This window comes from Macrotis lagotis, chromosome 7 (genome assembly GCF_037893015.1).
Source record: "Macrotis lagotis isolate mMagLag1 chromosome 7, bilby.v1.9.chrom.fasta, whole genome shotgun sequence".
NCBI lineage: Eukaryota > Metazoa > Chordata > Mammalia > Peramelemorphia > Peramelidae > Macrotis > Macrotis lagotis.
The window spans coordinates 130,436,634-130,449,153 of NC_133664.1; the positions used below are offsets into that span (position 1 = coordinate 130,436,634).

At 34.1% G+C, this 12,520-nt stretch overlaps 1 protein-coding gene across 4 annotated transcripts in view; it reads right to left on the minus strand.

Moving 5' to 3' along the window:
• Nucleotides 1–12,520, minus strand: part of PTPRZ1 (protein tyrosine phosphatase receptor type Z1) — a 242,516-nt gene that overhangs the window by 40,462 nt on the left and 189,534 nt on the right. For all 4 annotated transcript variants that reach the window (XM_074193814.1, XM_074193813.1, XM_074193816.1 and 1 more), the window contains exon 14: nucleotides 5,174–5,265. In XM_074193814.1, coding sequence (XP_074049915.1) covers nucleotides 5,174–5,265 — 92 coding nt within the window. The remainder of the gene's footprint in view (nucleotides 1–5,173; nucleotides 5,266–12,520) is intronic.

The following is a 12,520-nucleotide window of genomic DNA, read 5'->3' on the forward strand; positions in this document are numbered from 1 at the left end:
TGTAAGTTTTGAGTTCCACATTTTTTCTGTCTCCCTCCCTTCCCCATTCCCTCTCTATGACAGCAAGTAATCTGATATAGGTTATACATGTTCAATTATGCTTAATATAGTTTTGTAATAGTCATATTTTGAAAGAAGAATCAGAGCTAAAGGGAAAAATATGAGAAAAAGAAAAAATATAACCAAACAAATTTAAAAAATAAAAAAAGTTTGCTTTGGTCTACATTCAGACCCTGTAGTTTTTTCTTTAGATGTGGATGGCATTTTCCATCACAAGTCTTTTAGAATTGTCCTTGGTCACTGAACTTCTGAGAGGAGTAAAATCCATCATAGTTAATCATCCCACAATGTTAGTGCTAATGTGTGCAATGTTCTGTTTCTGCTCACTTCTCTCATCATAAATTGATGTTCTCTTAAACAAAAGATTATTCACCTGTCTTCCCTGAATATTTTTTTACTGTTTTGATAAATGTATTTCAATATAATTAGTTCCCTTTGACATAATATTTATTTTATTTTATTCATTTTATAAGCAGTATTATGTTAAGAGGTTCATAGGCCCCACCAGAATGCCAATGGGAGGCTCGAGATACAAAAGGTTTAAGAACCTTTGCCTTAAACTGTCATCCTTTTTTCATATGCAATTCCACACATATCTAGGAAAATATGTTATAGCTAATGAACAGTTAAATTTATAAATATTTATCAATTGATTCAATGATTGTTTATTATAACCTTAAAACCATCAGGGTTCCCAGGTAAATGAAAACATTTTAATTTTTACAATTATGTTTGAATTTGGAAAATCTTATCATTTCACAGAGGAATGCAAAAGAACAAACTTAATAAAAGTACCTGCCATATGTTAGGCACTCTACTAAGCTTATACTTTATAAATATTATCTCATTTCATCCTTATGACAAGCCTAGGAGGTAGTATTATTTCCATTTCAGAATTAAGGAAACTGAGGCAAGACAGAGAGTTTAAATCTGTTCAGGATCAACCTAGCTAGTGGTGTCTAAAACTAATTTTGACCTTAGGTCTTCCTGACTCCAGGTCCAAGCTTTCCATCCATTGCACCACCTAGTTGCTTAGGAGAGCCAAAGGATTTTTTTGTGATCCAAAGGAATCAATCAAATGATTATCCTTTTTAATAGAATCCCAATTCATAAATTTATTAACTACTCTTTCATGTCTGCAACATCAAACAATGTGGCCATTATTAAGAGCCAATGTTATATGGTAGAAGAAGTCTTAGTGTCAGAAGCCAAGGGGGTTGAGCCCATATTCTAATACTAGTTTTCTCATTTAATCTCTCTGAGACTCACTTCCTCAAGCTTAAGATGGGGATCTTTCTAGTACTTTCTAAATAATAAAGGGGAATAATAATATAAATAATAATTATTATTATTATCATTATTATTACTACTACTATCACCTGTATTCAATTTTGAGTCATTATATCTAGATACAGGTTGGTGTAGGTTTATGATGTACATATATGTACAATTATGTATACTCACATACATACATACACAAAACATGGGTACAATAAAAAGAACATTGTAGAGGCTAGGGATTTGAATGAGAGACCTGTCTCTGTCCCTCACTAAGTTAAATGATCTTGGGTAAGCCAAATAACCTTTTCTGGACTCAGTGTCCTCAGTGTAAACTAACATACTTGGACTGATATTTAAATTCGCTCTTCTAGTTGTAATACTGTGATTCTGTGATTATTATACAATTTATCAATACAGGAAAGAAAAGTTGCTTCAACAGTAACACATTGTTTTGTCTCTAGTAAAAATAAGCAATAATTATGCCTTACTAAGAAGCAAAGTAGATAGTGATGGGCATGAAGTCAGGAAAACCTGAGGTCAAATTGGACCTTTAATGCTTATTACTTATGTGACCATGAGCAAATCAATCAAACTTGGTTTGCTTCAGTTTCCTCTTCTATAAAAATGGGAATAATAATCCTATTTACCTCCCAGAGTTGTGTTGAGGATCAAATGAGATAATTAATTGTAAAGTGCTTAATTTTAGGTACTATCTTCATGTTCCCAGGAAGTTCTTAAATACAATTAAGAAACAGGTCAGATACACTGGTAGAGTTTTCTTACTAATAGTTCTCATGGAGGTTCAATCCAAAAAAAAAAAAAAACCCAGAACAAAAACAAAACCCTTGCTTGTTTTATCAATATTGTGTCAATAGATTTCATCAGAGTGGGCACTTTCTCTGCAAATGAAGACTCTGATCCTTCAATCACTTAAATCTTTGTGAACTGCTTTGGCTAAAAGAATGAATAATGCGGGGGCCAATTTTTCAGTAAAGAGCAAGACTTTCTGTAATTGAGTAGGAAGGTTCTTAGTAGAATGCTCTCTTTGCAAGAGCAAAAGCTTCCCACCTTGATATGATTTGGTATATCTTGTGCTACTATTGCACTTATATTTCAAAAACTAAATAGTATCTACATGATACCATAATTAGCCATTAGAGTAAGGTTGTATTAGAGATATCCACTCAGCCTTATTGTAAGTTCCTCAAAACAAATTGACTTCTGTAGCCATTTTGGTCACTGGGAAAATTTAGTTTTAAGTATCTCAATGGCAATCTCAATTCTTTGTTTTTGCCAGAATAGGACTCATAACTTATTTGCTACATTTTTCAAATATTTCACCATGAGCTAAAGTGACTTTCTTATATGTTGATATGATAAACTGCTATACAGCAACTTAATTTAGAATTCAAATAGATTTACCAACATTGGTACATTATTATTGATATTACCTAGTATAGACATATAAGAATTGGGACATGGGGGCAGCTAGTTGGCACAATGGATACAACACCAGCCCTGGAGTCAGGAGGACCTGAGATCAAGCCACATCTCAGACACTTACTAATTAACTAATTGTGTGACCTTGGGCAAGTAACAACCCCATTGTCTTGCAAAAACCTAAAAACAAAACAAAACAAAAAAAGAAATGGGACAATGGGAGATGCTCATTATAATTATACAGGAGTTCCTACTAGGAATATGAGAAAACTGAAACAGTAGAAAGTAGAACAACTTAAGTTTATATTAGACCATGTGTCCAAAATAGTCTCAAGTGTTTTTTTTTTTAATTTTCCATCATCTCAACTAAAGATACCAGATGTTTTGAGCTTAAAGACCCTTACACTATAGGAATGTTTCCATAGACAAATTTCCTAGAAGTAAGGATGGTGATTAATGTTATTGTTGTTCCTCCCTAGGGCAGGTAGGTGGATAATGGATAGAGCACTGGCCTTGGAGTCAGGGGGACCAGCATTCGAATCTGATCTCAGATAAGTGACACTAATTAGCTATATAACCCTGTCACTTAACCCTGATTGCCCCCAAATCCAAAGCCACCTCTAGCCATCCTGATTCATACTGGTTCACTGGACCCACATGATTCTGAAGGAGAAAATGTGAATAGCACTCCCTCACTGAAATCCAATTCATGTGCTTGTCATGACATTACCTCCCTGATGTCATGCTCTTCTTTGAGAATGAAGGACAAACATCATCATCATCATCATTATTATTATTATTATTATTATTATTATTATCATTGTTCCTCCCCCACTCCTAGATCTTTTTTGTCTTATTTTCTAGTTTAGATAACACAAGCTGCAGAAGACATACCCAGGTGGGTAAACAACATCTGGAGAGTACTAAAGCCCACATATAAATGACCTAGGGGATCAAAGTAACCCAATGTTAATTATATTCTCATAAAAATTTGTGTGGAGCTAGATGTCTGAGAATTACTTTTCATTTTTAGTTGAATCAAGTGTAATGATGAATTGCCCCTGAAAAATCTCAAGTACGACTCTATTCTGAAACTACTTTTAATTTCCATATGAACCACAAGAAATCTCTTCTGTTGCAAGTAAAGAAAACAATCCTTTCAGAGACTGGGCCATCTACATTTCCCTATCCTTCCTCTTCCCAGGGGACAGCTATTGACTTCAATAGAACTTTCCAAAGAATGTTCTGAGAACTTGGGTCATCTTCATTTTGTGACTTGAAAATTAGGTTGTTTCCGATAATCAAAATATGTTTTATTTAGTGTAAGGTTATAATTTATCTACTTTCTTTAAGCCTATTTCAACTAAACAGTAGAAGATGTGATCCAATGACCTTGATGACACATATAATCACAGGTAGACAAATGAGAGCTGACTGAAGTTTTAATTCTAAACATCTTTATATAGAATTGCTTTAGGAAAAAGTGCAGGCACTTTAGTGAGTCAACAAGAAAGCAGGGTTGAAAAGTGATGAGAGAGATAATAAAGAAGTGTCATTTGTTAGCCTTCCTAAGCATTAGAAAAACAATGACACTTTCTCTCATCCCCTTCCCTTGGGTATTTGGGACAAAAGTGATTTTTACATCAAAGGGTTTTCAATAAAATCAGAACTTATAAAAAATGATGCACTTTTGTACCTTAGTTTTTAAAAACTATTCATATGTCTTTCCATATTCCCTTCCTCCATTTCACTTTCCCTTCACTTTTTTTTCCAAAGATTTTTTTTGGGGGGAGGGTAGACATTTTGTTTACTCCTCTTGCTGAGCTGTTTACAGAAATTTTACTCATCGCCTAAACCTGTGAAATCAAAAAATCAATTATAATGTTTGTTAAGGTATTTTAGCTGCTGACTTCAAAATTATCGGATTTCTAAAATAAAAAATTAAGTTGTGAGCAATATCTTCCCCATCTCTGAACTTTTAACGTTTTCAAACTGATGGTCTATTTTTAAATGTTTAATAAAATCACTTCAGAGTAAATACACATGACCTGAAAAGAAAATGATCTTTCTTTTTCTTATAATCATCTCCTATTCATAATAACTACTGTTGGTTTAACATGCCTGATTTTAGTTTCCTATTACATTGCTGTAGTGATTTTTTTTTAAAAAATGAGGCAGGCAATATAAATGTATGCTGATGACACTCATCATGAATTACTGGTTTAATTTTATAGCTAAAAAATAATATAAATCTGGAAGTGCTGATCATTTTGGGAACCATATAATAATATAAGGAAAGATCACAGTAAGACACAAAAACCACAAAGCATTTGAAACTGCATTTTTCTTTCGGCATCTAATAATTATCCACACAATAATTCAAAAGCATTACCTGAAATAGGAAAAATGGGTGTTGGGGGTGTAGAAATGACTCGAGGAGATGTGCTATCTTCTAAGTAAAAATGTGCAGTCTGAAAACATTTCCTAGAGAGAGATAAGAGAAAATGACACCATGAAATGTTTTAAATAGAAGAGAGCGTCTGGCTACTTGGAAAGTGAGGACATTTCAACTCAACTTAGCAAGCATATATTAAGTATATATAAGCCTGACACTATGAACGATCTCTCTCTCTCTCTCTCTCTCTGTATATATATAGATATATAGATATATATATATCTATATATATCTTAAAAAACCTAAAACATTTATTAAATTGTACTAACAAACCTACTCTAGAGAAATAGAATGAATTGAATGGTGCCGCTATGCCACCCCACCCCCAGCTCATAATTTTTTACCTGTACCAGATGCAGAAGAAAGAGCAGATATCAGACATATTGAAAGAAGAAAAGGCACTTGGAACTCTGTTTGGTATTAAAGAATATTTTGCAGAGAAATGAAACCTCTTCCCCAACCCGGCAAATCAGTCTTCCATAGTACATCTATCATGTATACCTTCCACTGTTTAGGAATAGAAGTGAAGCTGGAGAGAGATGGTTTAAAATACTTTCTCTAGCATTTCCCGATCCCTCTTCTATTTCAGATTTTCAACTGCTTGTAAAATGAGGCATGCTGTGACTAAGTGGAATCGAGAGATCACAGTGGTGCCATTTTGCTAATAGTAATAAAAACAGGTAGCCTCATATCTGATTTAGGCTAACATGGCAATGCCAGATTCAAGTGAAGGAAATCATCATGAGGCAGGCAACTGGAAGCAGGGGAGTTTTTCTTTCCAACAGATGCTAGCCTTGTTGATGAGGGGTTTAAGAATGAATACAAATGGAATCAGCTGCAACTCTGACCCAAGATGTAACTTGCATCTATTTTCATTCAGATAATAAGTGTAGCATCTGGTTAGAGCAAACTCGAAACGATTGAGAGGGGTAAATAACCAACTGCTGCTTTAAAGCAATGTAAAACATCCTTAATTAAAAAACTCCGATAATTAAATCTGCTAATGACACTCTTTGAAGTGGCTCATTTATTTGAAATATTATTTGCAAGTGGTTAATTTTAAATAGAAATAGATGTAGAAAAAATAATTTTATATTTAGGAAATTCCATTTATAGTATGTTTATTCTAATGTGGTTTTAGGCAAAATACGGTCCCACAGTAGCTGTTTTTAGTAATTTTTGTATTGTTTACACCGTTTTTCTGAAGAAGTAACTGGTGTGAGATGGCATATAATTTATTTATTCATCTTCTTAACAATATGTAGCAATGGCATGCAAATGAGAAACTAGAACTATGTTCTTAGAGTGATTAAAGAACAAACTTTTGTGGGGAAATGACGCGGAATACAATCAAGAGAAATTGGAAACAAAGAGGACTTGGAACTCAGGAATGGAGATGCAGCTTCCTGGAGTGAAGTATGGCTTTGCTTTTTCCTCGAAGTTGGTGGTTCTCAAACACTTTGGATTTCAGACCCCTATACCCTCTAAAAATTACTGACTACCTTCCCAAATAGCTTTTGTTTCTAAGGGTTTTATCTTTTAAGATTTATTGTATTAGAAATGAAAAAATCTTTGTATTATTATCAAAACAGTTTTGACTTCAGGGATTTCCTGAAAGGATCTTGGGGTCCTCTGGGGCGGGGGTTCCTAGACCATATGTTGAGGATTATTGCTCTAGACTAAGCATCCTCAATTCCTATCAGCATTCCTCATTGTGCCTCATTCCTTGAAGAAGTTGGAGGCATACTGGATAGACTGCTAAACTTGCAATCAGAAAGACTTGAATTCAAACTTGACCTCTGATACTTAGTAGCTATGTGATCCTGACCAAGTTACTGAACCTATTTGCCTCTGTTTCCTCAACTGTAAAATGAGGGTAATAATAGCACCAACTTTAAGGATTTATATAGTAAGGACTATATAAATATATAATATTTCTATAGTAGTCACTATATAAATGATTACTTTCCTCTCTTCCCTCCATTTCCCTTCCCTTATGCACCATACTTTTGAGATGTCTCATCATTCTAGCTGCCCTCCTCTGGTTTCACTCTAGGGTTTTCTTGATCTGTATTACTCCAATTCAAATGTAATGTTCCAGATATGTTCCAGGCCATAGGCACATATAGAGTGTGGACTGGGTCTGCCTGGGTTGACTAGAATAGATGGGACTATTATTTGCTTTGTTATAAACTGTTTACTGTAATGCAGCCTAAGATATTATTAATTTCTTCTATAATTATATTATAATGATGAATATTATAATGATATTATACTAATGATTGACTAACTGAAATTCCAAGGTCTTTTTCACACTATTTTCAAGTCAGATCCCTATCCTACACTTGAATAATTGAATCAAAATACAGGGGTTTCTATTTATTTTTGTTAAATTTCATCTTGCTGAATTTCTTGGTGTTCTACTCTATCAAGGTTCATTTGAATCTTGCTTTTATCAATCATATTAGTTTTCTCTGCTTAAAGACTTAAAAGGTATGTTTTCTTCATAGATAAAATTATGGAAGAAGACAAATTGTTGTGGTATTCTATATTTTGTCTAGGTAAACACAGAGACATTAAAACATTCTTTGTGTATAGATAAAGGTGAAAACAGAGCATCTTTGAAATATTGTCCATTATTATCATAAATGTTCATTTGAGTGTCCAGAACACTCAGAAGGAAACAATAGAAATTATAGTCTCCATTCTTAAAAATTTCATAAGCAAGGATGTACAAATCATATGCAGAAGTAAATTAGTTTGACTGAGGGGCCTTTAGGAGGGTAATGAGAATTGTGGTTGGAGTCCCTCTGCCATTTAGTGAAGGAACCTAGATGCTGCACAATGAAGGCTATATTTGACAACGAGGCATTGAGATCATTGATGATCATAGGATTAATATTAGTTGAAAAAACTAACATGCTATACAGCAAAGTTCATAATAATGAATACTGAGCTTTTTAAGGAAAAAGAAAACAGAAGTTAAAAAAAATGAACCAGATGCCCAAAGCAATGGAATCTCATTCCCTGGTTCAGGGTTTCATCAACTTTCACCTGGACTATTTTAAGAGTCTCCTAATTCACCCTACCAACCCAAATCTTTCTGCAATCCATTTTCCACTCAGGGACAAAAGTATTATTTCTAAAACATAGGTCTGGTGATGTCACTCCCTTATTCAGTAAACAGTACTAGCTCTGTATCTCAGAAATAATATGCAAATGCCTCTCTCTGGCATATAATGCCCTTTACAATCTAACTCCAATTTACCTTTCAAGCCTTATTATATATTGATATTCTTCACACATTTTATGTTCTAGCCAAGTCAGCCTTCTTGCAGTTTCTCTCCCAGAATAACAATGTCTCCCACCTGCATGACTTTGCATAGACTGTCCCTCATGCCTGAAAGATAACTTCTTCATTATATATGAGACTAAGAATCTCTGATTCTCATCAAAGTTCACAGCTTGAGAGCCAATCTACAACTTAGCTTTCAGGGACTTCACACCAAATTACCTTTATTTTATTTATTTTCTATATATTTTCACATATACATTTCATATAAGTTGTCCTAATGAAGTAAAAATATTTTAATAACCAATAAAAAAGTTATGTTTTATTAGTGTTTTGAACATATAATACACTAAATTGCATGTGTATTGATTGAGATGGTGGATGAAATAAGACCATTAAAGAATGCTTCTCTGGTAAGGGTGGCATTTTTTACAAGGCAAAATAACAGGAGTTTAAAAATACAAGTCAACTCCTGTTTATGTAAATAACAACACACATGATTCTTATTTATTTATTTGGTTTTCACAAGATAATGGGATTAAATGACTTTCTCAAGGTCACACAGCTAGGAAGTATCAAGAGTCTGACAAAGAATTTGAACTCAGGTCCTCCTGACTCCAGGGACAGAGCTTTCTTTATCCATTGTGTCACCTAGCTGTCCCTTTATCTGATTCTTGTTAATAATGGAGTAGAATTTAGTGCTAGAAGAGACTTGAAGATAATCTTAACCAACTTTCTCATTTTGCAGATGAAGTAATTTCTTCAGCTCAGAGAAGGTATGTGATTTGTTCAATATCACAGAATTAGCTAAAAAATTAGCAGAGCAAACATTGAGATCTAGGTATCATGACTCTAAATCTAGAGAAGGGGGTAATTAAAGGAGGGTCCAGGCACCTAGATAATGCAGTAGATAAAGTGCCTGGAATCAGGAAGACTCATTTTTCTGAGTTCAAATAAGCCCTGAGATACTTACAAGCTGTGTGACCCTGGGCAAGTCATTTAACCCTGTTTGCCTAAGTATCTTTATCTGCAAAATAAGTTGGAGAAGAAAATGACAAACCATAAGTATCTCTGCCAAGAAAACTCCAAATGGGATCTTGACGCGTAAGACACAGCTGAACAAGAAAACATTAATCCTAAGCAAACAAATAAACAAAAGTTTATTTATAGTTTTTTGTGAATGCAACTTGTTGGAAAATGAAGGGATGTCCATCCATTGGAGGATAGTTGAACAAGTTATGCTTTACTATTGTAAAAGTGACTTAAGGGGATAATTTCAGGGAAATCTGGGAAGATGGAGACAATACTGTAAAGTATGAGCTTAGTAATGACCAAGCAAGAGGCCTAATGATGAAATGTCACTCACCTGACAGAGAGTGAAGGATTCAGAATTCAGAATGAGACTCTTTTTGAAATACTTGGCAAAATGCAAACTTGTTTTTTTATAAGTTATTCATGTTTGTAATTGGATTTTGATTTTTCTTTCTCAGTTGGGGGGTGGGATTAGGCAAAAGGAAAAGAAGGTAGATATTTACTGAGTGAAAAATAATTAAAAATACATTATGATATCACATAAATCCAATGGCACCTAAGTCCTTTCTTTGAGATCTGCAGAACTTCATCAGCTCCCAGAAGAGTGCTAGAGTCAAATCCTGCTTGATTCCAAGAGCTGATTGTTAAATTTTCAGTCTGAGTATGTATACCTTTGGAAATCAGAAAAAGCTATAAATTTGGGCTTGATTATTTTATTGATTATTTAAAGTTATGGAGAAAATTTTAATCATTCATCTTAAACAATAGAGTATGCCAAATATTTCTGGAAAGTCAGCTGTTAAACATTTACTGCTGCTTATGGTCATTCTGCCTCTAAGGGTTATTGTGAGGAAAGTGCTAGTTAAATAGGATTTATCATTATTTTTTTCTTTTTATAAGTTTCGATGATGTGTTCTGGGAACATTTTAAAAATTAGCAGTAGGGAGGGCCAGCTAGGTGGCCCAGTGGATAGAGCATTGGCCCTGAGTCAGAAGGACCTGGGTTCAAATGTGACCTCAGATACTCAATAATTACCTAGCTGTGTGATTTTTGGGCAAGTCATTTAATCCCTCTGCCTTGAAAAAAAATGAGCAGTAGGAGTACATATAAATGAGCATATATTAGCACTGTGATGTGGAGATGGTATCTTCTTGAGTTAGAAGTTATGGTGCAATGAAGAAGAAAGAGCACTAGGTTTGGAATCAGATATTAGTTCAGATTCCAACTTTTGCTTCTAATCTATGTGACCATGGGCAAATCCTTTCTCTTCTCTGACCCTCATTCCTTTCTTTAAGATAAAGAGGTTGGAATGTATGATATCAAAGTTTCCTTCTTGCTCTAAATATACAAATAGGAATAGGAAGTTTGTCACCCATTATCCTTAATCATTTTCTAACTTCTCCATTCCAAAATGCATTTTGTATATCATGTGTTAGAGGTGAAAGAATTTCTATTAAATTATTTTTGTACTGTTTGTTATTTTAGGAGTATGGATCAAATCTAGTCATGATTATATCTGAGTATGGACAGAAAAATTAAATATTTGTGAATTTCAGAAGTTCAGTAGTTCAGTGGTGACATTAATTTCAAAACTCTCAAAAATCTAAACAATGATTTATAACATATTGTAATGTCAATTCATACCTGACCTGGAAAGAAAATTCAGTGAATTCCTCTGAATGTGTTGCATAATGCATTTATATGTGAGTGACCATGGCCAAGAAGAAGTAAAATGTGACTGTAAGTGGTTAGGAAGCTAGAAATGAAGACCTGCGTTCAAGTGTCACTTTGGACACATACTAATCTAAGTCATTCAATGTCTCTAGGTTACAGGCAAGTGCCTAAGAGTATAATTTGCAATGAAAGTCCTCTGTACTAGCAGAGGGAATTCTCTTTACCGAATCAATGACAGATCCAGATCCTATTTTTTTTAAATGTTCATGAAAGAACTGTCCCAAACTAAGCAATCAGCTTTGATCAGCTGCCTAGAGATGGAGTAGAATGTGAGTGAGAGATAAAAGTTACAGAATAGCTGCTGATAGGAGGGAGTCTTAAAAAGAAAAAAATATGCATTTAATATTTGAACTGGAATATAAAACTACTCAAATAAAGCACAGAGAAAAGATGGAATTTTAAAAGAATTTAAATGAGATTTCTGCTGGCCATGGATAGGTTTTTTAAAGAGTCTTTAAAGAAGGTAACAATAGTGTTTCTCCAGAAGAGAAAACTGAAGCAAAGAGGGTTAAAGACTTGCCCAGGATTACACAATTAGCAAATGTCTGAAGCTGAATTTGAACTCAGGTCTTCCTAACTCCTGGGCTAGTACTGTGTCACCTAACTGTGCATAAATACATAACAAACTATGGAGTTTAATTTCAATGGACATTTTCTCCACATTTTAAAAATTATTTTTTTCATGTTTTTGCAAGGCAAATGGGGTTAAGTGGCTTGCCCAAGGCCACACAACTAGGTAATTATTAAGAGTCTGAGACTGGATTTGAACCCAGGTACTCCTGACTCCAAGGCCGGTGCTTTATCCACTATGCCACCTAGCCGCCCCATTTTAAAAATTCTAAACAATTAACAAAACAATATCTTAACCCTTGATTTTCAATATTTGTAACTATTTACACTGAAAATCTCTAAACTGACTTTCTCTTGCATGAGCTCCATGGCCTTGCTATGTTTCTAACTCTAACAAAATCCGAGAGGTGTTACTATAGATATTATTCCCATTTTACAGTGGAGGAAATTGAATTTCAGAGAGGTCAAGTGACTTGTCAAACAAACTACATTTAAATCCAGATTTCTTCTGATTTCAACAAAAATAACTTCCACTAATGCCTCTTTTTCTTAAAGATCTGTGCACTACATTTTATGGGAATTTGTAGCAGGGTTTATAACAGGGTAAAAGTATTAGCATCCATTATGACTTTAGGGAAAAATCTACTGTAATTCAT